This window comes from Drosophila guanche, unplaced genomic scaffold (assembly GCF_900245975.1).
Source record: "Drosophila guanche unplaced genomic scaffold, DGUA_6, whole genome shotgun sequence".
Taxonomy (NCBI): domain Eukaryota; kingdom Metazoa; phylum Arthropoda; class Insecta; order Diptera; family Drosophilidae; genus Drosophila; species Drosophila guanche.
Window position 1 is genome coordinate 4,930,350 of NW_022995743.1, and position 25,963 is coordinate 4,956,312.

Sequence of the window (25,963 nt, forward strand, 5' to 3'; positions counted from 1 at the left end):
GACGCTAGCAATCCCATAAATCTAACAACAGTTCGAATGTCAAATGGCCAAAAGGCCAGCGAGGTGAGGCAAAAGCAGAAACTGAAACCTAAGCTAAGACGCTGCCAGAAAAGGCAAATTAAAGTTCAGACCCAATAAATGTTAATCGGTTGCCTTTGTCTTCTCCGCTCCTCATACATTTTTTGGGTTCCATTGTGGATTTTCAACCTCTGTTTCTATCTACTTTTTCCCTTGATTCCATCGAAGGTATTTTTGCTAAGCTTTTTTTTTGCATATTTTTAAATAATATAAATATTTATTTTCCTATAAATGAACCTTTTGGAAGAAGAGAAATGTGCTTCAAACTATAAAGTAGAAGACTTTAACCCGTTTTCCGACCAATTTAAAACCACATCAATAGTTATTTCTGCTGTCTGTGACAGGGATCTGTCCATCAGCACTTTCCATATGAATTGCTCACAGTCATAAAACTGTTTTTATTCAGCAAACAAAACTGTCCCCTGGGGTTGCATGAGTAATTAACTTTTTTTAGAGTTCAATGTAAAAGAAACAAATAAAATAATGTTCCCGTGTTTTGCTACGCCAGGGCAGGTGCCAATGATGGCAAAATGTTGTTGAATTTATGGCCAATAAATTAAAAAACTTTTACACCGCTCAACACAAGTCAAGTGGGTGGCGTGAGTGGAAGGGCCCTTGCATGTGCGAACATTTTACCCAACATTAATTGAAAATGGTTCACTCGAACAAGTGCTCCGCAGCATATCAAAGGCAATTACAGATGCCGTTAACAGCAGCCAAATGGCAGGACAGACAAGAAAAGCCCAAAAGACATATTCCTATCTCTGCTCATCTCATTATTTAGTTAATTATATGTTTGTGTTGTGTGCCGGCAATTACAACTCAGATTTCATTGTTGGCCAAAAACCATTTTGCGGCCTAGTCGGCTGCCATCAAAGACGATGCCATCATGATGATGATGTTGTCCATGAAGGGGAAAATACAACTTTGCAACATTGCCTTTGGCCCCACCGCAAACTTCTAATTAATTTGAGAGGCAACATTGGAGACGTCTTGTTGTGTGGTTACAGCCACACACACACACACACACACCAGCACCAGACCCAGTACCACCCACGTGGCACGTCCATGAAAAGGGTCCTGCAACAGACACACGACATATGTAAAGTCCCCCCGAGTGCCTGCCCAAGTAACCTCATTAGATGGCAAACCATTAAATGGACCATGGAAAAGCCTCCACTTTTCACAACATTTTACCAACAAAATAAAGACGAAAACTAAAACTGTTTATAAATTATGCAAAGCTGACGCTAAATGTCATCCCTAACCGCCTCCACTCTAGTGTCCTACATCCACGAAAACTGTCAAAAGTATCTTGGCCAGCCGAAAGTTTTGGCCCGTTTTCAAGCCAACGTTACTCTTAACACATTTAATTAAGTAGCGGAAAAAAGAAGAATTTTGTGGCCCGAAGAGCCGAATACAATGCATTTAAAACAGAGCAAAAACTGAATTTGTTGGCCATGCAACTTTTTATTTTTCGGCCAATCCATTTCCGTTTGGTTACATCATTTCAATGGTTTATGGCACTCTCCTCTCTCGCCACCGCCACCGCCACCGCCTCCACCTAAGCCCAGCTTCCACAGAAATGTTTGCAAATCAGCTTGTGATTTGCCAAAAGCCTTCTCGGCGCATAGCTGCAAAACACAAAGCAGAGGAAAAAAAAGTTGAAAAGTTTCTTCTTCGCTTTTTGAGCTCTGGAAATTCGGTTTTCGGAATTATTCGGTTATATTTTTATATATTTTTTGCTCAATTTTAGTCTTTATTATAGATATTTTATGTGTAAAAAGTGATATGGCTATTAAATGTGTGAGTTGGGGGTTATATTTGGAAATATGGAATTTATTAGGTCAGGTGGAAGGGATTGCAAACCGGTTGAGTCTATGCAACTATTAATCTTTTAAACGCATAAGGTAGTACATTGCAAGTGTATACATAAATTTACTAAAATCCGATATTTGCTATGAATAAAGTTGATCTTGTCAGCAGTTTTCTCTTTTCTTCTCTTTCCACTTTTAATTTTGACTGCCGCTGCAGCAATGATTTCTGTGCTCTACAGCAAAATGTCAAGCACGCCTTTGTTGGTCAGCTTCCTAGCCAGTAGGCAAAAACCTTTGGGTAAAATATTACAAGTCAAGAATAAAACTGACGTCTTACCTGCTGGCCGGCAAAGAGCTTTATTATAATTATGCCATGGCAAACATGTCCAGCCAGAGAGCTGACATGACAGCCGAAAACTAAACCAGAGTAAACCACACAGATCCAGAAGGCACAGGTCACAGAAGGCAGAAGGCAGAGGGAGCATCAGCATAAGTAATTAACTGAGTAATAAAGAGCCTGGGGCAGCGCTCAAGGCGACGACATCGTCTCGTCATTAGCGGCCAGAAAAATGCTGCATTTAGTTGTACGCCTGATGAATATGGTTAATTTCGTTTGTGTATATTCTAAGAAATCCGAAAATGTATGTATTTGTCCCACGGCGACGATGAAAGGACCTGACCAGGACACATTTTTCGTTTGTCCTCTAATTGCATATCTGAGGAGGCGGATGACGGCTACGATGATGTTGATATTGAAGATTATGATGATGATTGCTGGCTCATCAGCAATACAATTAACAAAGCCTCCTGCTGTGTCTGTTATTGTGTAGGAGGGGCTCTCTGTTTTGATGTCCTGACCAGAGAAACATTTGGCCAGTCGCTGCCATACGTACAGAATGACAAGTTTTAGTGTCTAATTAAAAGCAACAGCAACTGGCCTTTTAATTTATGCCTGTTCAGGGACAAACCCCCAAGAAACTGAAAGATATCCCCCTAACAGCGCACTCACATTTGGCTTTTCTTTTCAGCATTTTACATGTTTCTCTGTACTGAAAACTTTTCAGCATAAATCGTGGCCAAAGCTCGTAATTCGCAGCTGTGGCAGAGAGGTAGAAGCTGAAGCTAAATCTTATGGGGGAGACAGCCATAAAGCAATGCAAATACATACGTATATACATATGGTTACATATACTTATGTACGTATGTTCTTTGAAGAAGTCTTTGGTGAAATAAAAAATACAAATTCAAGCCTCTATCTGGTTCATTGCCCAACGGACTTAGGGCTTCCTTAGATATTTCCCGAGTTTTTTAAATCTAAACAGGCCAAGCAAAACTATTTGTATATTCAGTCAGTAGCTCCAGCTCCACCAGATAGAACTGTTCACACTTTCCAGCAAAACAAACAAAAATTGTTTTGTAGTTTGTCATAATTTCTTTTGATACCTAAATTTAAAGTGCAACAAAATGGCTGATCCAGATGCTCGCGATGCGGAAACCGTACCGCCACCAATTGGCGGGGAAAACAATCTTAACATGAACAATGAGCGTTTGGATTGTGAGAACCTGGGTAAGCAGGAACTATCTGACGATATTCTTAGTAGAAATCTTACGAATAAATCTTCTGAACAGACGAAATGACTGAGAGATTGATCAATCCTGATAGACCAGCATTCCCATCAGTACTTCTTCGGTTCTTTGGCAATATATTTGGTAAGTGTGCAGAAACTAGTCTGAATATTCTCTAGGGTGACATATCTAATGATTTTATTTCTTCAACTAAAAGTTGATTGTTTTAGAGCCATTTTTGCCTAGCAGAATAATTGGAGATTTAACCCTGGATCATGCTATGAAAAAAAACTCTGGTAGATGAAATTGTATAGCTATTAAAGTCCTCAAATATAAATTTAATAAGTTTAAAACTTTTTTTTTGGGGTGTTGGACAAATATTTAGCGACAAACAATCTTGTCTAGAGCCGGTGGCTTGCAATGGCAAGTGACGCTTTCGATCTCTTCGATAAGGTCGGATATTTCGTTGAGGAATTTCTCCAGATTCTGGGGATTCTGGAAGATATTATTGTCCACATTGAGCTGCCTGTCGCCCAGTATCTTCCAGCGGCGCATGCTAGCAATGACATCGCCACAGAAGTCCCGCTTATTCTTCTCGAGAAACTTTAATTTCTCCTTCAAGAACTTAAGACGTTTCTCTGCAATCGGAAAAGAATGCTCGTACACTTCATAAATTAATTAATGATTCGAATGTAACCCACTTCCGGCTAAGCTCTTGTGAAACTTTTGAACGTGAGCATCCCTCTGGGCCTTGTCGTATATCTCAATGATCTTGTACATTCGTCGGTCCATGTCCTTGGACATGCGCAGCACTCCCTCACATTGGGGGGTACAGACGCTCTGGAAGTTGGGACCAGCATAGGGAACTTCTGTCTGGTGTTTGTTCTTCATGAAGTTATCACGCTCCACCCGGGCATCGGCGCTCCGTTTGGCCATGCACGAGCGCACCCGTCCATTGTGGAAGCGAAAGTTGAGGCTCGCCAGCAGTTTCTCCACTCGCGACAAGCAGCTGTGGGTGGAAGAGACCTTTACTTCGTAGCTAAATCCCTATAGGTTACAGGTATCTTCACTCACGTTGTATTCTTTAGCGAGTAGACGCCGGGTATCGAGTAGGTGCGCAGCAAATGGTGCAGCTTGAAGGCCACACAATTGAGTAGATCCTCGGCCGCACAGACTTGCATCTGTCGCAGGCTGTGCATATCGTGGACCGTGTGGCGGATCCACCAGCCCCGGAACAGCGCCTGAATCTTGGTGGCCGCCTGGCTGTAGCGCACCTCCAGACGATTCTGCAGCATTTTCTCCACGGTCTTGAAGTAATTTTTCCGCACGGCAAAGCCACGCCAGTAGCGCTGAAGGGTCGTGGCCGCCTTGTTGCGTTTCTTCAGTGTCTCGCGGCAGAGACAGCCGCGCCAGTGCCGCTGTATGATCCGTGCGGACTTGAAATGTTTGTAGTCCATTAGCAGCATCGAGGTGCTGCAGAGAAGGAATCTCATGGAAGTGTGGCATGTGCCAGGAATAATGAAAAACTTTGCTTACCGCGACAGCATTGGCAGCAGTGTGCTTGACGAGCTACCCGCCATGCCCTCCCCCTCTGCATCGATGTACTCATCCATCCTTGAAGAGAAGCAGATATAAGTTGACTGATCGTCATAGGATTTGTGGTACTTACGAGCTCTCCGTGCCCGGCATGCCTGCCGTCTCTCTTCGCGATGCGAGTGCCACTCGTGCGCTGTCCCAGAACATAATCTGAAGTGTTTTCTCCCTAATGTGTGTCTTTTTTGGGGTGAATAAGAGTACCTATATATCTTTGTATGCTGTTTCTATGAGTAGTTACTTGTATGACTGAATTTAGTGTGTTGATTGTCTCTGACAGGGTCTGTGCAATTGACAGACATCGCCATGGGAAAGAGATTCGGTCTCCTTTGCCTGGAGATTGGTCTTAATTTATGGACACGAACGATTACTTCCATATAAATCTTGGCAACCTCCTTTGTTGCTCTTGCAACCATATTTTACTTTTGTCTGCGACTTTTTCTTTGTATCAACATGTTTTCCACGCTTATCGCGTTACAGCAGCAAATATTTACGAGGCAACTGTGTCTCCTTCCGGTTGGGTATCTTGCTCGTGCTAGCAAATAAATATTCCCCTAGTCTAATAATTTTGGTTGCTCTTGGAGCTGCATTTAAGTGAATTGTTTGGGTGCTGCCCTCAGCTGAGGAAAATCAATATGACCCATATTTCCAGGCACATTTTGTATGGGCCATGCGAGCTGGCCTTGACTTGACTGCATCATTTTCGGCTCTAATTGTGTTCTAATGCTGACAAATGGGGAAAAGGCAACCGAAATGACAAGAGGAAGCAGAGGATGCGGTGCTGGTGGTGGTGGTGGAGGCACGAGGTCAAGTTGCCATAAATTTGCCAACATTGTGCTGGCAAACCGAAAATGCCATTAGACGAGGTGGTCCAAGAGCTGCTTTAAATGAAAATCAATATAACCTACAGAATGGCGGGACATTTTCTGTGCGGCACGAGGCAGGGCAGAGCAGGCTGGCAAGGCAGTCAGGCAGGGCAGAGCAGGCATTCCCTGCTCATTATGCGCCACAAATGAACCACACACACACACACACAGAGGGACTCGGCACACAGATGGGCTTGCCACACACAAACAATCGGACGGAAATGAAACGGAAATTCTCATTTATGGCGCCCTTGACGCCATTTCCAGTTTCCCACTATCTATCTATTGGCCCTGACAAGTTGGCACTGCTTGCTGATTTCTGATTCAGATTGGGATTCCGCTGCAATCAGAACAGCAGTACGTACGAGCGACTGCGGTTGCCATGAGGAGATTTATGGTCTGCACCCTCACGATGCTGTTTGCTGACCGAGTAACTGATATCCAAGGATGTGCCCCCCCATTTTTGGTTGGCACTCACTCCGCAAAGTTACTTGTGGACTGAGGAGCACACACACACAGCATCTAATTGCAATGACATTAACCCAGTAATCGAGCCTTTGCCTGCCGCCCATCGCTTGGGCCACGACTTTTGCAGACTCGATTCCACCTAAAGGTTGTCCTGTGGTTAGCGTCCTTAAAGGTTTTGGGCTGTAAATTAGTTGTTCCACCTCAACGAAAACGAGGGCATGCCACGTGGGTACAACTTGTTGTTTGATCCCTAATTCAATCCACACACAGCGCATGGAAACGGATTCCATTCTCCGCTACGGGTTTAATTGTGGACCAATCATACGAGATGTCTAGACGTAGCGAAGCGAAAAGGGGGAACCTGCGTCAGTTCTTTATTTGTGGTTGGCAGGGAGCCTTGTATACGCTTGTGTAAATATCGAAAGGTTCCCCCCACTGACTTTATGACACATGCGGAGAAGGGTTTGTGGCTGGGACCGCTTCCAAATCAAATTGGAAAAGTACTAGCCCGTAACGAAGCAATGTCCATATATCAAAGAGGGCCAGAGCCCAAACCCATCCTGCCAAGAGTTTACGAGCCAGGCAGCACCCCAAAAGGCAAACCAGAAAATTGGTCTACCAGTCAGAACAATGCCAGGTGGAGGCAGTCTTTGGTCGACTCCAGAGCAGGAAACTTAATCCAAAGCCTTTACATCATTTGTATCAGAATATTTCCAATCTTAAACGCAAACATTGCTAATAAATAAACGAGTACAACAATGTTTTAATTGAATACTAAACTGGGGAAATGCAGGGTAAGACTGTTACGTTGTTCTTCATTGGGAAATCTATTATAAAATTCAAAATATTCCCAAACTCTCTGCTAAAAGTTCTCTCCCTTTCGATCGGTTTTTGTACTTCAACCAGTTAATGTAAATTCAATAAAGTGTTTGCCAATAAAGTGTCTTCTCTGCGCTTCTGCGCTTATTCCCTTCAAGTCTCAATTGCACTGGCCCAAGTTTTTCTTTTTATATGGCTGCAGGACCCTAGGGTTGAGTAAACAGGAGCTTACTCCTGCTGGCCTAACTTTCTGTATGAGTTTCGTAGTACGCCTTCGCTCCGCTCGCCTTGATACAAATTTATGACCGACCAAAGTGTAATCAACAACATGAACCAACGAAAAGAAGCACCGCCTGAACGATAGAAACAAAACCTTTGGGGTGGATTTGTTAACTTGGTTAACTGGCAATATTCCTGGCAGCATGTGTAACAGGTCCAGTGAGAACAGCGAGAAAAAAAGAGCGATGCGAAGCGTACTACACGTAAGAACTGCGAACAACTCTGGCTGCAATAAAGCAGAAACGCGGGGGGCTGAAATCAGGTGTGTTGGATTGCGCGGGGTAAATGGATGTGGACTAACGATGTTGGAATGCTCTACGGGGACTTGAAACCAGCGTAGGGTACTGCATAGTTTTGAAAGGTTTATTGTTCCGTTGAGGAATCGTTAGCTTTGGGTAAGCTGCACTTTGCTTTATTATGAACCACAGAAAACCATTGTACCAAATATTATAGAAGATTATTCCAGAAAATCCTAAAGAGTGGGAAAAATCGTATGGATCAGCGATAGAAATTAACCTTTAATAACAATTACTTTAAATTTCATTAGGAATTGTTTAAAAATTGTTAACCAAGCCGTGAATGTGCTTCGGAAAATACTTGCAAACTTTAAAGTGTCATCCCTGATGATGATGATGCCCCACCGCAAGCAGCTGTAGACAATTTCCTGCTCCGTCTTTCTCTCTCTCTCTCTCTGTCTCTCTGTCTCCAAGTATATGTACAATTTTCCCAGATGCTGAGAATTGCAACTAATTCCATGAAGCAGCAGCAGGGGGCGACAGTGCCACCCCAAGCCAAATCAGTTGCGCTCTAAACTTTTGCAGAACTTGCCACACATACACAGAGATCTCTCATTTGGAAAACTTTAAAATTAGTTAAGTTGGAGCCCAGATATCCAATAATGCAGCCCCGAAAATGTGAACAAACAAATTTATCTTGCTAGTGGAGAATGTCCCACCTCCACCCTCCTCTCTGTGCTTCCATTTGAATGGATTGGTGCAGCTTGGTCTGAACTGGGATTTCGGTTTGGGTTTGGGTTTCAGTACGGTTTTGGCCATGGTTTTGGTGCGGGGAGCATACGCCGTATATTTGCATCAACTTTTGCCTGCTTGGGTGCGCTTTGATGTGGCCTCAGATTTGTGGCAGACTCGTACTCGTCCTCGCACTCGCATGCGAGTGCAGACTCTGTAGCAACAAACTTGATCAGAAACTTTCAATCAAATTAGCCCCAATGCATGCGCACGCACATGCAATGCCTTCGGCAAGAAGTGCGATGTGCGATGTGGGGGATGAGAAAATCCTGTTAAAGTTTTCATCTGGGTAATGGATGTTAATTATTTTTAGTTGGTCTAATGAGGGAGCCCCGAGTTATTCTCTGGTCCCATTGTCTACCCTAAGCTGTTTTTGCAGGAAAGTAAAAGTACAGTGGGAGTCTGTGGAGGGCGGAGTGCTGCCGTGCTGCCGTGCCGCTGAAATTTGTGCTGTGCAGCTGGGAAAGAAGTTAAAAGGACAATTTACCGTCTCCTTGGGCTTCTCATTCGCCATCTGCTAGTGCTGCCACTTCAGGCGCTGATGCTGCTGCTGTTGCTGCTGTTGCACTTTGCCTTGGGAATGCATGAAAGGGAAAAGCACAAACACATTTCACGTTTTCAACTTTGTTGGTTTTTCCTGGTTTTCTTTTCTAGCTTTCCCTCTCTTCTCTTGTGGGTTTTGGGTTTTGGGGCTTAAGCCGCAGCACCACTGCCAACGAATTTAAGGAGATGCCGTGTGTTTGGGGCGTTAAGGGTTCAAATTTGGGTCTGGGCTGGTATCAACGTGAAGCAAAACACTTAAGTTTTAACCCAAATTGTTGCCAACAAAGCGGTTTGTCTAACATTCTTTTTGAGAACATTTTTGCTAAAAAGTGTTTTCCAACATGAGAGTAGACCACACACACAAACGAACGACCATATGTGTTCATAAAGAAAACTCTGAACATCTAAGGAGTAAACAAGGCATCCAAAGAGCTCAGAGGGCAGGTTCTGGATCTGCCCCGAAGCTAACTAACAATAAACGTAAGGGGAAACCAGAGAGCCCGTGGCGTTTGGTCCTTCAAAGCAGTAGATATCAAAGGAAAAACGAGTTCTTAGGTGGGATTTAGGCGATACTTTAGGTAAGCAGGCAAAATATGTAGGCTAGGAGAGTGTATGGTAAAGGAATCCCAATAGGAATAGCAGTTCTTGGGTCATAGTTCACATTCTCAGGCATGGGCAGTGAAGTGTTTTAATTATACTTAAAAAACTCACCTTCGGGGAAGAAAGGTATCATAGAAAAGATCTCAAAACAATGCTTAAAACCTAGACAGACAGTCGCTTGGATGGACATCACGACATATGTATGTATGTATGCAAATGGCCACTCACATGTTGGACCAACTAATATTGGCCACTCATCACGCTCGTCCATCCCAACGGTAGCAGCCATCAGGACAATCCCCACCTCCCCACATCTGGGTGCCCGCGGCAGCTACTGACTGTGTGTTAGCCATGTCTGGCCTGCCTGCCAGCGACATGTTGACCTTAAAAAACTTGACGTGTTCAAATGTTGCAAAACAACTCGAGGGCTTTCGACTTGAGCACTTTTTCTGTTCACTGTTCGCCGTTCGCTGTTCGGTTCGCTTTTGATGATGGCAGGATGGGTATGCTGCTCTCCCTCTCTCTCTCTCTCTTCGTTCGTCACTTAATCTGTGCTGCGTCTGAGTGTGTGTGGGTTCCTCTCCATCTCGTTCTGACATTCTGTTTGACGCACATGAAGTGCCGCACTTGAAATATGCTTTTCTGCCTTTGGCCAAAGCAAGCGGGGGAAACTTGGTGGTATGATGTAAGCACCACAGACGGCGGCAGAGCTGTGTGTGTGGGTGGTGTGGAAAATGTGTTTTGACAAGTGTCACTTATGCATTGCTACTATGAAATATGCAAACCCCTTTTCATGCGCTCTTTTCCCATCGAACTGCCATCCATCCATCCTCCTTTGCGGTTTGTTGCTGCAACTGCAATTGAGCTTAAGAGATGTCTGTCTGTGTGTGTAATCAATACCACCCACCGTTGAGTGCTTCGTTCAAGGATATATAGATAAATGTGCAAAATATGCAATTAATTTGATCAGAAAGTGGACTTTGAAAATGGTAATATCCAATAAAATTGCAATTAAAATGCGCGTTTGTATGATAAAAAGACTTTATAAAGGGGCAAAAGGGGCTACATTGGAAATAGCACACTCCAAACTGTGTCTAAAAATAATAAAACTAATCTTCTTTGCTCTGAAGCGTTTGATTAGATCAATCCACAGCCAATTGATAACGCTAGAGCCCTTTGGGCATTGCCAACCACCCACACAAATTACAAAAACCAAAACAAAATCCCCATAGGAGCTGGAAAATTAAGAGCCAGATCCCTTCCAAGGATAGAGAGGTGGCTGGAGGATAACCCGCTGCTTAGACCATGGCATTTAGTATGCGAACCTTTTTCGTGCTTAAATTTCACAAATAGACGGCACACAAAGGCCATTCGGTACACGGGGGACATTGCTATAAATATTAAAGCAAAGTGCGCCGACTACGCTGCAAGAGAATATCTAATTTCATATATATACGAGTTTATTTTGATATAAATTTAAGACCGGACTATTCCCTGGGCAAGTCGGTTCAGGGGCTCCAGCGGCGTATACGTAATGCGACCATTAATATTTAGGCCACGTTAAAGACTGCTCCAAAACAAGAAATTTTAAAGGAAATTCGCTTAAGTTGAACCCGCAACTTTCCCCAATCGTCCCCAGGGTCGTCGCAGTCTTTTGTCAGTGTGTTAAAGTTTTCCTTCTTCGGCAAAAGTGGAGCAGAGCGAGTCCAATGCTCTGTTAATTAGCATTTTACCGCAATCAAACAGGGTTCACCACTCACTCTGTTCTCTCACTCTGTTCTCTCTCTCTCTCTCCTCTGCTAGCAGCCCTCTTTTGCCGGCTGCTTGGCTGACTGGCAAATGGCAATTGGAATGTAAAATGCGATAAATGTGGAGCGGGTTTGGCAGTGCCTTGGCCATCTCTGGAGGAATTAGACTTGCTTGGCTAATGTGCCTTTCAATTGCTGCTAATCATGAAATATTTAAGGCGCAAAACTCTCTGGAATTGTTATATTTTAGCCTTTAATGAAATGATAAGAAATCATAAGAAATGAGTAGAGGTAACTGGGTTTTGATTAGTGTTTTCTGGGCAAGATTTAGATTCGCTGGGAGACTGGCAAAGCTATGGAATGATAGTGGAAATTTCTCATCACCTACTTACTATTCATGAGTTATTCCAATTCCGACTTTTCAAAGTTATTTTCAATTGCAAATGGGCTCTAACAATTACTGCAACCACTAAATATCAATCTTCCTTTTTGCTTTCTCCCCTACTACGACTATTAGGGGAATTAGCATAGCCAACACTTCGGAGTGTAGCCCAGTCCTCCCGGTCTTCGGTCCCTGCTGCATAGTTTTTCGCACCTTTTGTTCGCTTTGAGAATTTTCGTTCCCCCCCGAGCTGCAGTTACACAACCGACATTCGGGTCAAATGCGTATACATTTTTCAGGCAAAACATTCCTTGCGACATGCTGCAACATTCCTCAGCAGGCAGGAGTGGGGCCATGGCTGTGGCGGTTTTTCTATTGGCTAAAAATCAAAGGCAAGTGGAAATTGAGATCCAGAATGGGGAAACGCTTAGAAGCAATTACAAATTCCGGTTGTGTCATTCTCGGCTCTGTCGAAGCGGAAGTCATTATCGTGGCAAACAAAGCCTAATAGAGATGGGGGGGCATATATCGTATGCCTACAACATACCTTAACCCCACCCAAACCGCAGTAACAACAACAGCAACACACCATTACATACATTTGTGACTACTTGGGCGGGGTTCCGGGTTCCGGGTTCCGGGTTCCGAGTTTAGGTCTCCGTTTGGGTCTGGGTATTGCTGGCTTTGACTACACACGGCTACTGGTTTTGTTCTCATTATCGAGTTAATTATGTGTGTGTGACCGTCTTTATCCGACAGTGTGTGAGTGTTTGAGTGTGGTTGTAGCTGTTGCTGCTTGTGTGTGTGTGTGTGTGTGTGTGTGTGTGAGTGTGACCAAAGGTAATTACAGAAATGCTTCCATTGTTGGCCAGACTGCAGACCAATAGCTGCTGCTGCCAACCGATTTTAGGTTCTTGCCTCCTTATATGTTCTCTTTGTGTGTTTGCTCTCCGCAACGCCTCGCCAAATCCCACCACTCCCCGCCGCCTTCATACCCATTTGCCACATTTCTGCAGAGTTCCCTTGAGTTTTGCACCTTCCGCTTCGATTGTAATTAATTTGCAAGGCGACTGCCCTAACGATGTGGTTCGTGGTCTATCTAAAGTGATGAATAGCACAAGACACAGAGTAAATCTCACTCGTACTAGGGCTGTTCCATGGCTTGGTGAGAATATGTTAACCCATCATTTACACGAAATAATCAAGATTTTTTCCATCTCCAGCTCCAGTATCATTCTTGGCCCATCTCTCCATCCGGCCGTCTGTCTGTCTGTCTGTCGCTCATGGGGTGTAGGGCGGAGACCCAACTCAATGATTCTGATCCTGAAGGTTAATTACATTTATCCAAAACGCAGTCGAACCCGCAGGACATTGACTTAATTTCCCTGGCGTTTGTTCTGTCCTTCCCTCTTTCGTTTTTTTGTTGCTCTCCTCCCTTCTTTTTTTACTTTTTTTTTGTTTACTTTTTAATTTTTTTTAAATGCTGGCAAAGAAAAGAAAGAAAAAATAAAAATGTATCAGAAAAAGTCGAGTCCAAAGTGCTGGCAGCAATTTTCTCTATCTATCCGCTGGCTTCGTCCGTGCCCCTCTCTCTCTCTGTCCATCCTCCCTCCGTACATCACTTTTTCGCTTTGGCATTTTTCCCCCTTAATGCTCGTTGAAGCGCCTAAATAATAATTAAAAATTGTTGCATTGCCGCTTGAATGCTTCGGCCATTTACGTAGTTTGCGGGCTGTAATTGTAATTTCATCTTCATGAATATCCATAGAATTTAAGGTTCAGTCTGTTTTTTTTTTTATATTTTATGGAAATTGAAAGCGTATTTTAGGAAGGTTTTTGTTTATTTTCATGGACAACATTTTGTTCTTTGTTTTGATTCGGATTACACTAAATGCTGCACTTCAGCTTGTTATTCTTGCTGCTTATTGGTGATTAACAATTCCTTTATTCTCAGCTAATCTACCCTTAGTTTCTTTGGCTGTCTCTTCGACCCCTCAATTGAAGTTTTATCGCAAGAGTCTCCTGCACTCTCTGTTTCTGTGCCCTTGTAACTTTTGTAGATCAAATAAAAGACTTTATTTTCAACTAGAAAGGAAAGCTACAATACTTTTCGAATTTTTATTTGTGGATACCGCTCACGTGCCACGTGCTGGCCTGGCCACCCACTCGACGGTAGAACACCTTCCACTGGCCGTCGACTGGTCCAAATTGCCAAATCGAATGCATTGCCGAAATAAATTCTGATTTGACAGCAAGTACGAGCACTTCGGCAGCACGGCGCACAGTTGCTAAGTTTTATTTTTTTCCAAGGTGTCAGCACGTTCCAAGCGATTTTGGCATGCAGTTTCTGAACTGAGCTTAGTGGAAAGAGATAGAGAGAGAGAGAGAGAGAGAGAGAGAGAGAGAGATCCTTTCTCTTATGATGACGCTGCCAGTGTTGGGCAACGCTGCGAAAGTCGGATAATCCGCCAGCAGCAGTGGCAGCTGTTGGTTGATGTTGCAGTGGCAAGCTCAACCCTAATCCTAAACTCAAAACCTAATGCCCGCAACAGGATGAAGGGGACACCGCAGCAGCAGTGTGTTATGCAACACATATGCCACAAAGTTATGCACGCAAATGTGTGTGCTCCCTTTTTGCCCTATTCCGGGTGCTCAGCGTTTTGGCCCATTCATCCATTGCCAGCTTAAATATATAATTTCATTACGTCAGAGATTACACACAGACACAGGGAGTGCTAAAGGGGGCAGCCACATCAAGCATTCATCATTCATTGAAAAGGAAACAGCCGGAAAAGAATGAGATGGAAGGCATTTATGTGGCTTTCTTTGCATTGAAGCCTGAAGCCTGGATGGTGCCTGACTGCCTTTGACTTGACTCGGATTGGAGCTAAGAGAGAGCTCCTCAAAGGGTAGCTGTGCATGTATGAAGATGATGAAGGCGAAGATGATATTCATTCACTAATTATGCTGATGAATATGCCATTTATATGACAAATGATGTGTGTGGCAGAGGAAGCCCCTTGATGGGAAGAGCGCTTTCCATTCACATTACTTCAAATCTGTGCTAAGTGTACAATTAGCAGTGATTCAGGCCTCTAAAGACACAAAAACGTATTTAAACCGAGTGTCTCCCACCTCATGTCGTTCCTGGATTGGCCACAACAAGGCAAAACACAAATCGTATCCGGCGGATCCGCGTCACATGTCGAAGGCGGAAGACACACAAACTTCAAGGTTGCAACAATTCGCGGATTTCGTCCTCGAAGCAAAACGGATGTTTGTCGAAACTTCATTGCACTCGATACATTCTCCCTACCCACAACAAGTCACGACACATTCCACAGTTAAATCCAAAGCATGCAACTAAATGCAAAGTTTTTATACGATATTTTATATACTTTTATATTTGCTCGTAGTTTTGGGGCGCCGCCCATAATTTTGTCAGTAATATTTGTTTGTTTTGGGCAATAAATGCGAGTTTCCATTTTATTAGTAGTTCCTCCTGTTTCTCTTTATTTCGGCGTGTCAATGGCAGTCCCCCCAAGTAGTGGTTGCCCCGATATTGATATACGATCCAAAGACATGCAATGCGGCAAATGATAAACAGCAACGCCTCCAATAACAGCTACAATTGGCAAAGGTGCGCACAGACAGGAGTACAGAGTTGCTGCCCCAACAGTACCTTCGGTCGCATGAGGTAAGAGTTTGTATAAATAGAAAAGCGAAAGAAAACCAAATTAAATTAATGCGGTACATGCAATTGAACGTGAATCAAGTGTAGAAGAAAGTTTGACAGCTTGAAGTAAATGATAAAGTAAAAGAAAGGTAAACAGCAGAGACATCACTCAAGTAAGGGAAAAAACAAACTTTGAAGTTAGGCTGGGCTCTGACATGGAACTAAATAGAACTTTGAGGGTTTCTACGGAAACTGAAGATATTCAATTTGAATTCCAGCTTTTCGTATTCCCTCAGCTGTTCATAAATACCGCATCAAATTGATTCGAAGAATTCCTATGCTTAAAAGAGAAGCAGCTGAATGTTAAACAGAATTAATAATAAAATCACGCAAATGTGCAATGACAGATAGAAACACAGCTGTTCGGGCTTGCCTAATAAAATGAGTTTGCATAGATCGAAGCGAGTCCAGTCCACAACGAACGGTTTGAGGCAACAGCAATGCTTTCCAACTCCACGCAAAACAATGAAAATATCACAGAGCTTAAAGGTAAAGTCCTACACCCTCAAGCAACCCACAACAAAAGTGCTGTAAGTTCTCTTAACTGTAGCATCGACTGAGGAGGAGGCGGCTCACAGCAGCCTGATGATGATTATTGCCACCTTGACCTGGATGTTGCTCAGCATTATAAGTGAGCTCAAGCGATTAGAAAGACTTCCTTGACTACCCTCTCTTGTGCTCTTACTTTAACAGCTCTCTTCATTTATTGCTGCAACTATTGTCAGCTGCTGAGGTCGAGGCAGAGTCGCCATCAGACAGAGATGGAGTCTGACTTCCAGCACAGCAGTCAACAGTCTTCTCTCATTGGATAATTAGTAGTGCCACAAAAGAGACCATAGCCAATGATAAGTAGAAAAACCACAACAAAGGGAGCGATTCAGAGATACTTAGAGCAGTGCAACAGCTGGCGCTGATCATGTTTGGGCTCCATATCCCGCAGCGGCTTCGGGTATGCCATGACACCGGCCATATGGCCGTGTTTGCAGCAGCATCCATTTCCATTTTCCATTTCCGTTTCCGTTAAGTTAATTCCACACGACAGCAACAAAACAGAATACGTACAAATAAAAGAAAAAAACCCAAAGCAAAAAAAAGAGAAAATTCCATGTGTTGCTATTTCCATTTTTTTTTTTTTTTGTTGGTGTCTCCTCTTCGCTCTTTGCCCTTTGCTGTTTAGTTTACAATTTCTCTCAGTTTTTCATTTCGTTTCGCTTCCTTGTTGCTCCTAAAAATATTTCACTTCTTCACTTTTTCCGGGCAGCACGTCAAAGGGGAGAAGCAGACCTGAGATATTTGCTGGAAGAGTTTTTCATTTCTTTTGCTGGAAAAAGTGAAAAGCATCTTTTATGCAAATTTACCAGGTGGGGCAGGGAGCAGGGAACTGGTAGCCAGGTGCGGGGCAGGAAGTCAGGGGCTGGCAGACAGGCGTGGCAGGCCGGAGCTAACATGACTTCCGCTCCTTAACTGGCTTAATGTTCCAAAGGCAAAAGCAAAGGCAAAAAGAGTTCACATAGAAAGTATGTTCCCTGCTCCAAAATTCGTACCCAAAAAAAGGTAAAAATTATTTGATTAAAGCCGAAAGCCAAAGCAAAGCGAAGCTAACTTGAAGGTAAACAGATATCTTTGTGGTTAGCCCAACCTTATCCGATGCTCCCCACAGATACATCTTTTGAGGAGGAGGAGGAGGTAGTGCCAGAAGATGGCCATGAGTGGAGAGCATCAAAGTAAAGGAATTGACATGCGAGAGAGTACATTCGAAAATAGACTGAGGAGTCCTTGTAGTCTTAGTTCTTCTCTTTCCTCCAAAGGAAAGCGCTTTAGACTGGGTACCCGTATTGAGAGCATTTCCAAATATTTGAAAAGGAAGAAGGGTCGAAACGGAAACGGTCTTCCACTACTTCTCTAAGTGCTATGCCTAAAGACTTCTAAAGTTTCTGGCTGGAACTATAACATAAATCTGACAGCATTTAGCAGCATTTATCCAGCGGAACTTCATAAGCTTCATAAGCGCCTTCGCCCTCGCCCGCCCCTAACAGCAAAACTTTAAATGTAATCCGCCGTCTCCCATTGACGTTGCGGTGGCACACATCATTACCATGCTCCTGCCGGCTCTTCTGCCATGCGCCTTCCATCTTTGTGAACCTCGAAAATTTCATCAAACCAAATCGATTTGATAAAGGAGGCCTTAGGCAACGTAACCCTTTATCATACAGCTTAGGGAAAGGGAGGAGAGGGGAGGCTTGAGCAAGGCCAGAGTTGACTTTCCACTCTGCCGTTCTATGACGAAAAAGAAGAACTCTTAAGAAAAGTTGGCGCTGGCACCAAATCAAATGCCGATTATCGCATAGTTAGTTGCACTCTCAAAGGGAATGTGGGGGCCCAAGACGAAAGCCATGGCACTGGGACCCGGGACTGGCACCAAATGGGGCCTGAATTCCCCATCTCCTTTGTGAGGAGAAGCCACGACTGTTCTCTCATTATCGGCGTGTTTGTTTTATGAAGGTCGTTTCCAACAGCCCGCACAAAAGGATTTGGGGCACGCACGCACAGACATCGTCATTGTCGTCACCATTCTGTCGACTCGACTCCTTTCGCTGCTCATGCTTCTACTGCCGCTTCTTCCACCCTCCCTGGCAACACCATTTGAGGCAGCTTCGAGCTTCAGCAGCCATTTTGGCATTGTTATCTAGCTGCTGCTTTTCTTTCCCTTTTTGCCAGCTCTTGGCCTACCTACCTTCTCCATCCAGCCGTCTTGCAACTTTTGCTGCTTCTGTTGACACTTTTCGTTATTGTTGGCTGTTTGGCTGTTTGGCTGTTGACTGGTCCATCTCAATGATATCTTTGATAAATCTCAGCTTTCGCTTGTCCAAGCAACCAAAAATTTGTCTCAACTTGGCCAAGTGCTAATAGCAGCAGCCACCACCAGTGGTAAGTGAGTGGGAGCGTGTAAATGAGTGGCAGGAGGCCGCTCAAGTTCCTCATAATGGCTTATGACGAGCAGTCAGAGGAGATCTGTTTCAGAGCTGTGTGTGGGTGGGTCGTGGGTCATGGTGGGCGTCTGGCTCTACGCATTAAATTATTTCTCATTATTGACAGTTTATCAAATTGATTTAACAAACCTCCTGGCTACCTCTGTAGTCTCTGCTCCTCCCCCATTTCGCCCCAAGCCCCCTTTTAGTCAGCCTTAAGTGTCTTCGTGATAAATGTTATCGTTGTTTGCTGCCTTCCACTTCATCCTTTCCTGCAAACTTGCTTTCGATCTCTCTCTCTCTCTCTCTCTCTCTCTGTCTGTCTCTTCCAACTAAGCTTTAATGTGTTTTTCCTGCTCTTCCTTATGGTGTGTTTATGTGTGTGCTCTGTGTGTGTGTGTGTGTGTGGAATTTATGTAATGCCCAAAGTTGAAGCATACTTTTTGGATGTTTGCTTAATGTTTCCGCTGCTGCTGCTGCTGCTGCTTCTACTCAGGCAACATTTTTAGTTAATTTTAGTTTGTGTTTGCACAGTAAAGTGTGCTGCTCAAACCCGGCTGAATGTTTTATTAATTTAAACAAGAAAACAAAACTTTTGCACTTTATATATATATATTCTATCATGAAATTGTAATTCGGCTCGAACGATGCATAAAAGACATGGCAACATTTCTCTTATGTGTGTAAATCTCCACATATACATATGCACAAAAAGATGAAAAGCGTTTGGCATCTAATGGGATTTCTGCCCGTACTTAAATAAGTAAATATTCAATTTAATTTCCATAAAATCAAAGAATTCCCAGCTCAATGGCATTGTTAACTCAAACGGAGACCCGACAATCGACTCAAAGGGAAGAATTATCAATCACATTGGAATTTGTTCGCTTGCTGCCGGGCATAACCATAAGGCAATTGTCGGCTGCCATGGCAACTGTTCTCATTTCCCCTTCCCATTGATAGAGCTAAGAAATATGAAATAATAATTCAAACGGAATCTATGCCCCACGCCCTGCTGTAACTACAGGATACTTATCCTTCAGATGGAGGATGCGTCCATTGCAATGGGGGGAGGGCAGACTGCCAGTCGGAGCCAAGAAGTGAATCGAATGGCAAACAACAATCGAGAGGCGACAGAGAGGAAAGCTCTTGCTGTAAGCAGAAATAATCCGATTTTTCATTTCCCGCTTCTCGCTCTCGCTCTCCTCTTTCTTTTCCATTTCCATTGCAAGTTGTTTGTTGTGTTCATGTACGAGAAGTAGTCGTACATTTTATGTGCATATTGTATATTCGTATTGTTGTGCTGTTTGTAATTAAGCCTATGTCCTGGTGGAGTGCATATTAAACATCTGCCCGTCTCGAGTGGTGGACTCCAAAGGATTCCGCATCCCCGCTGTTTGCCATTCAGGAATGTCACGTCCTTGGCTGCATTGAATTTACCTCGATGAAAGGCTGATAGACGAAACGAGTATCTAAAGTGCAGCTGGTCGGACTCCAGCTCCCTTTGATTGTCTTCCCCAATAAGAATTTACACACATAATCTTTCAGTTTAGTTGGTTGTTTTTGGTCACTTAATTGCTGGCAGGTTTTTCATTCATAATTTATGCACAATTCCCATCTATTTCCGTTCGACACGAAGGAACATTTCTATTTTCTCTGTTGACTTTCCTTTGCATTGTTTATTTGCAGGGCAGTAGGGGAGATCATCAGTATACAGAATCCTCTGCCTGCCTGACCCAAAACATTTGTCTGTGCTTGCACATATTTTTAAAACTGACATTGCCAAATGGTTAATTAAATATTTACTTGGCGAAAACTGTAGTAAAACGTTGATTAATTATTTAAAATACTCTGTCAGAAGTCAGACTTGGACCCACACTCGAACTATTCTTCACTCTCTCTCTCTCTCTCTCTCTCTCTCTGTTTCTCTTTGCTGACAGAACGTTTACCAGAAATGGAATCATATCTAGATTTCGCAACTGTTGACTACTGCTGTTTGTTGCTGACTTCAAACTTTCGAAAGTTTTTGCCACCCACTCAGCCCAAGTCCCACCCACTGTGTGCTTTTTCGACACTTGTTTTTCGGCTGGCCTGGCCTCAGGGGGGTTCAAAGACCTCAAGGACGAGGTCTAAGTGATTTAGGCTAAAGTTTTTCACCGGAAATGTAGCGAGGAAAACTTTTGTTGTTGCGCATAATCGTTTGCCGGAAGTTGATCAAAATGCGGGGCTGGAGGGGCGCCACGATAAGTGCATTATGAAACAATCAATAAATTTACTTGTGCGATTACTTTTGTGAGCAACGAGGTGCTAGGAGCTAGGAGGCACTTCCACTCTGTTCCCCTTATATTTATGCGGTGCTTATGCCGAGGATTATGTGACGACGACGACTGCCACCTCATGTGTGTGCGTGTGTGCGTGTGTGCGTGTGTGTTTGTGTGGCACGTGGCTGTCGCAGTCGCAGCCCTAGACCCGTTCAGTAATAATTCATTTGCATAACATTAAGGGGCATGTGGATGCCAGAGCATGAACCGCATGCCAGGGCGACTAAACCAAGTTTAAATAAATTATTTATGCCAACGAATTAACCGTAAACAGTTAGCCAGAGACAGCTGCAGAACTGCCTGGAGGGGCATGCCAAATAGGAGCATAAACCCCAGCCAGGACAGGCTTCAGCAGCAGAAATGCCATGGAAGTTGAAGTTATGGGTGTGTGTGTGTGTGTGTGTGTTTGTTGCAACATGAAGCCTTTACTCTGATGTAGAGAATGCTAAGACTTCCATAGAATATCTTATTATATTTAGTTCCTATCACTTCTAAGAATTTCTCATTCTTTTTCAAGATTCAAAACTTAAAATAATTTTTTTTTTCCACAATTTTATTTTGTCGAAGTTCTCAATATTGTTCATTATCGTATCTGATCGTTTCAATGCGCTTACTTCTTCAGCAAAGTGGAGACCAGAGCGGGAGCAGCGGCATAGGTGGTCACGGGAGCAGCATAGGCCGAATACACCGAAGGCGATCGCACATAAGCTGAGGAGTAAACCGAAGGTGCGTATGCGGCGTAGGCACGGGGATAGGCGGCGGAATAGGTGGTCACTGGAGCAGCGGCATAGGCCAGAGCTGGTGCGGCAGCGTAGGTCAGGGCCGGAGCAGCGGCGTAGGTGGCCACAGCGGGGGTCACAACATGAGCCTGGGCGGCGGCGATGAAGAGAGCCAAGCAGATGAGGAACTAAACAGGCAAAACGATCAATAAGGTTTCGAGGATATAGTTATCTTGTACTCACCTTCATATTGATATTTGTTTTTGGTTTTGGGTGTGCTCGACGAACGTTTTCAAAGATTGAAGGAAGTGCGTTGACTGATGCTATTACCCAGCCAGGCCACAGCTTTTATACCCAATCAAAGATCGAAAGATCGTGTGGCCAGAGAACAAGTTCTCTGCAATATGCGGATGTGGATGTGGAATTGGCTGCTAATCCGGTAGCATGCCATATCGAATGGATTAGCATTGTTCCACACGGTACAAGCTGCTCAATGAATGTTCGTTTGTCTATTTTTCGAACAGACAACAACCTGACAAGGGTCCACAGACAGCCGGACCGAGGGACAGGCGTCAGTAATGAGAGCTTGATTGTGTGTCGGTTTTGTGTGGGTCAAGTCTGGTGACAAGCCAAAAATACGAGCCAAGAGCTTTGGCTAATGGCGGTAAACGAAAGTGGCACCAAAGCGGAATCACACAAATATAATTACACTCGAACGGAAAGCGTAAGTGGCAGCAAATCATTGTAATTTACGTCATCAAAAAATGTGCCACAATTGAATCAATGGCATTGACAGTGAAAATTCGTGAAACTGATTGGAGGGGCTTGCCACAAGTGTCAAGGCCGGCGTGATTATTGGCAGGAATCCCATTGAGTGTTCACTAAGCTATCGGAAATCAACGACTTTAGTTGTCAATTTGAACGTAGAATTTTAAGCTGCCTTGATTTTAGAGGGGCAGAGCGGAGAGGCAAAGATCTGGAATGGAGATGGAACAGAGTTAAAGATCAGCTTCAACAAATAGCTACCACAAATATATGTCTTTCCATATGTACGACATTGTGCCCACAAAAATAATGCATACAATTAATGCTTACAGGCAAATGTGTCAAAGTCTCTCTGGGGAGCACACCCACACCCAAGCTCTCGTCCACCCATCAGTGACATGTTCATGTCGGCAGAGCCACAGGACTCGACTCTGGTGTTCTGCTCAAATTACCCATCTACTTGCCGCTTTGTAACTGTCAGAGAACGCAACGAACCGAACCAAAACAAAATGTTAAATATACGCGAAAAGAAAGGGGAGTGCGGCAAGGAGGCGGCAGGCTCATTAATATCAATTTATGAGCTGAGACACGAAATTAGTCTGTGACAAGTTTCGCCGCAGGATGTGGACACAGCAAACATTTATCCATCCGACCATTTAGACATGACCACACATGTGTTGCGAGCTCAGTTTTGACTTCGTCTGGGGGGGGGGTTCACGTTAATTAATTCCAAAAAGTGTGTTGCGTGTCCTGCCAAAAGGACAAATATGCGTACACGAACTCATGTCCTGTGGCGAAATGGTCTGCTCATTGTAGTAACTGTCTGGCTCCTTTTTTACCCTGAGCAAATGATGAAAAATATTCCCCACCAAGACACTTTTTTCCGACACTCATAAAATGAACTTCTCCCAGGACTAAAAGATTTAAACAAATTTCTGCTACTTTGATACACATTTTGGTCAAAAATGTTCTTTATTTGTTTTCCACATATTTTCCAGTTGGTTTGTTGCTTAAACTTTGTAACATTAAACATAATTTGCGTTACATTAAGAGGCAGGGGGGGGCTAGAACTAAAGTATAAACATTTTCAAACACAAAATAAATATTCATCTTTCCTACAAATCAAGGGTTAAATGTACACAAATTAGATTTAGGATTATGAAAATAGATTTGTATACATATTTATTCAAGTATGCTCTCGTATTTGTGGAGTCCAAAAATTCTTAACTTCTACACATAAACCAAAATGTAATTTTATTCTTAAGATTTCTTTTGTTTCGTTTTTCATACGTTTTTCCAATTTAAAATTCGAGTCACAATTCAATTTGATTTTGTCATTGAAGAAGCACTTTGCATGTTGAGAGGGGGGGTTAGAGGGAGGATGGGTGGATATACATTTACATAGAAAGTTCTTAGCGGTAGTTAAAGTTGAATTTGAAAATTGTTTTCGGGGCAGGTGGTGGTTGTGGTGGAGACACATTGAACTTTAGTTTTGCTTTTCTTTTTCGTTTTCTTTTTCTTTTTGCGCACACACACACTTCGGTTATGGATACATACAGATCGATCATACAAATACATAGATACATATTCATATGCGATATATAGACTTGATAAAGGTTTTTGTTTGACAACAGATTCTTATAAAATTTCATTTCACACTTAACAAAATATGATTCGATGCACACGATACAAACTATAACACAATTATATTTCCCATATCGTATGGTATTCTTTTATCCCTCACATACATGTACAATATATACTCTAGTTTTGCGCCTATTTATGTTTTTGTTTAGATTCCTTTAAATGTGGCTTCCTTTTGTTGCTGCTGTTGGGCTTTTTTGTGCTATATGTATTATATTTATATATGTAGAGATATGCCATTAAATTCTGTAATTTTATGATTTATAATTATTTATTTTCAGGGGGGATAGTCTTTTCGTAGATTCGCAATGGGACTAACTAGGTTCAATTGAGTTTAGGCTACGTTTTTAGTGGCTAGTTTAAGTATAAGCTGACCTCATTCTTAGCCTAATTACACACACATATTTACACATTATCCGATTTCGCTATACATATCTCTTAGTTCAACTTTAAACTAGTTTTCTTTTTAGTGTGTTTGTGTTCGGATCTATTTCGTATCATTTCACAAGCATAGCTCTTTTGTTCACTGAAGTATTTTGCGCACAAAGATCGTTCTGTGCCTGACCCCCCACGTTTTGGTAAAGGAAGTTTCGGGGGAAAGCATCAAACATTCATTGCTATGGTACAGATGTAAATTAAATATAAGGATACTCGTATGTAAATGCTTTTACTTCTTCGGTTTACACTTAGATCGGGTCCAAACACTGCTATATCCAGCATAAATATCTTTAAATCTTTATCCTATGTAGAGTTTCTTTCTTATATGTGGTTTTTGCTGCTTGAAGTCGGAAAGTCTTGTAAGAGTTTTTGTTCGCTTCGCTTTTCAAAGAGATTTCTGTTTAAAGCGGCAGCTTTACTTCTATAATACAGATTTTTGGGATAGAGTTACCTCCTGGCACTCCTCAAGCGACTTGTGCTGCTGCTGCTGCTGCTGCTCCGCTTAGACGATTGTGGTGCGCTCAGCGCCCAGCGCTGTGGTGGTGCACGTACTGCTGCCCCCTATGCAGACTATCTGACATTTGATGTCCTCTTTGGGTAACTCTCAGGAGCCTACCGTCTCATAGTTCCCACCGCCGGCCAACAGCAGTGGCGACTGCACACACACCGCCGGCGACACACCGCCGCCCAGCGTGGTGTAGGCGGTCTGGGAGCGGGGCGACGTTAGCAGCGATTGGGCGGCGCCGATGGTGATGTTGCCGCTGGTCACCGAGCTGGTCAACGCTGCCGAGATGCCGCTCGTGTGAAGGCTGCCCGGATGGGGTAGCGTGTTGCAGGCACCCACCCCGCCCACGCCACCGCCGCCGCTGCTGTTGGTCTGCAGCGAACCGTTGGACTGGCCGCCCAGCAAGGGCATGGTGCAGGTGGTTGTGGAGCCGTAGGGCGAGGTGGGAGAGGTGCGCGTCTCATACGCAGGCAGGTGATAGCTGGTGGCACCGACTCCTCCAGGCATGCCGCCAACACCGCCCCCACAGCCACTGCCTCGACCCGGAATGCGGGTGTAGATATTGGGCGGGGTTCGGGTGGAGAGCAGCGGCGGCGGGGCTGTGTAGACGGGACGCTGGGCGGCCGGGGCACGCTGCGGGGTGTTGTACAGGCTGAAGGCGGGATTCGTTGTCAGCGACAGTTCACCGTACTGCGAGAGATAAAGAGTTGATTGAGTGTTGAGTAATTATGAAACACAAAAACAAATTGCTGTTGGCTGAATAATTAAAAATAAAAACTAAAACTTTTGATGGGGAGCCTCTCGTTTTCTGCACCTCCTTGCATACATTTATGGGGCGCAAAATCCTGATCGAAAAGTTCCAAAAGTGACCCACAAAAACACCAACAACAACTTCTAATGAGCTTGTTAAGCATTCAAGGGTGTGGGGTAGTGAAACAACAGGGGGGGAAACACGAAAAACTGAACAAAAGCCAAACATTTTTCAACTTTTGCTGGCGACTGGACACACAAAAACATTTGCCTCATCAAAATTTGATGGTTTCCTCTTCCCTCCCCACCTCTTCTTTCTCTTATCCTTT

General features: G+C 43.7%; 5 protein-coding genes across 5 annotated transcripts in view; 2 read left to right on the plus strand and 3 right to left on the minus strand.

Moving 5' to 3' along the window:
- The first annotated feature begins 3,280 nt into the window (after positions 1-3,280).
- Positions 3,281-3,814, plus strand: LOC117580773. The gene is made up of 3 exons (XM_034267470.1): positions 3,281-3,462; positions 3,525-3,605; positions 3,679-3,814. Exons 1-3 carry the CDS (start codon positions 3,360-3,362, stop codon positions 3,705-3,707), a joined length of 213 nt encoding a protein of 70 aa, XP_034123361.1. The 5' UTR covers positions 3,281-3,359; the 3' UTR covers positions 3,708-3,814.
- LOC117580761 lies at positions 3,802-5,069 on the minus strand. Its single transcript, XM_034267459.1, has 4 exons — positions 4,998-5,069; positions 4,536-4,934; positions 4,163-4,470; positions 3,802-4,099 (listed from the first exon to the last, which is right to left on the minus strand). The coding sequence occupies exons 1-4, from the start codon at positions 5,039-5,041 to the stop codon at positions 3,843-3,845; spliced, it is 1,008 nt and encodes a 335-aa protein (XP_034123350.1). The 5' UTR covers positions 5,042-5,069; the 3' UTR covers positions 3,802-3,842.
- A 10,799-nt stretch (positions 5,070-15,868) lies between these two features.
- Positions 15,869-16,547, plus strand: LOC117584296. Its single transcript, XM_034273123.1, has 3 exons — positions 15,869-16,012; positions 16,074-16,154; positions 16,217-16,547. The coding sequence occupies exons 1-3, from the start codon at positions 15,964-15,966 to the stop codon at positions 16,333-16,335; spliced, it is 249 nt and encodes an 82-aa protein (XP_034129014.1). The 5' UTR covers positions 15,869-15,963; the 3' UTR covers positions 16,336-16,547.
- A 4,832-nt stretch (positions 16,548-21,379) lies between these two features.
- LOC117584288 (cuticle protein 16.5) lies at positions 21,380-21,883 on the minus strand. The gene is made up of 2 exons (XM_034273111.1): positions 21,776-21,883; positions 21,380-21,720 (listed from the first exon to the last, which is right to left on the minus strand). The coding sequence occupies exons 1-2, from the start codon at positions 21,779-21,781 to the stop codon at positions 21,424-21,426; spliced, it is 303 nt and encodes a 100-aa protein (XP_034129002.1). The 5' UTR covers positions 21,782-21,883; the 3' UTR covers positions 21,380-21,423.
- Positions 21,884-24,458: 2,575 nt separating this feature from the next.
- LOC117584278 overlaps positions 24,459-25,963 on the minus strand; it is a 51,929-nt gene continuing 50,424 nt past the window's right edge. Inside the window, exon 14 of the mRNA XM_034273099.1 lies at positions 24,459-25,574. Within this exon, the coding sequence (XP_034128990.1) occupies positions 24,984-25,574 (591 nt within the window). The 3' untranslated portion in view covers positions 24,459-24,983. The remainder of the gene's footprint in view (positions 25,575-25,963) is intronic.

What these genes read in the sequence shown, in the direction of transcription:
- LOC117580773 (XM_034267470.1), top strand. Translation starts at nt 3,360, where the DNA reads ATGGCTGATCCAGATGCTCGCGATGCGGAAACCGTACCGCCACCAATT. An exon ending in TTTGGATTGTGAGAACCTGG is followed by an intron (nt 3,463 to 3,524) that starts GTAAGCAGGAAC and finishes TCTTCTGAACAG; the next exon opens with ACGAAATGACTGAGAGATTG. An exon ending in GTTCTTTGGCAATATATTTG is followed by an intron (nt 3,606 to 3,678) that starts GTAAGTGTGCAG and finishes TTCAACTAAAAG; the next exon opens with TTGATTGTTTTAGAGCCATT.
- LOC117580761 (XM_034267459.1), bottom strand. Translation starts at nt 5,041, where the DNA reads ATGGCGGGTAGCTCGTCAAGCACACTGCTGCCAATGCTGTCGCG. An exon ending in CTGCTGCCAATGCTGTCGCG is followed by an intron (nt 4,935 to 4,997) that starts GTAAGCAAAGTT and finishes CCTTCTCTGCAG; the next exon opens with CACCTCGATGCTGCTAATGG. An exon ending in TCACAAGAGCTTAGCCGGAA is followed by an intron (nt 4,100 to 4,162) that starts GTGGGTTACATT and finishes TTCCGATTGCAG; the next exon opens with AGAAACGTCTTAAGTTCTTG.
- LOC117584296 (XM_034273123.1), top strand. Translation starts at nt 15,964, where the DNA reads ATGCTTTCCAACTCCACGCAAAACAATGAAAATATCACAGAGCTTAAA. An exon ending in AAATATCACAGAGCTTAAAG is followed by an intron (nt 16,013 to 16,073) that starts GTAAAGTCCTAC and finishes TCTTAACTGTAG; the next exon opens with CATCGACTGAGGAGGAGGCG. An exon ending in GATGTTGCTCAGCATTATAA is followed by an intron (nt 16,155 to 16,216) that starts GTGAGCTCAAGC and finishes TTACTTTAACAG; the next exon opens with CTCTCTTCATTTATTGCTGC.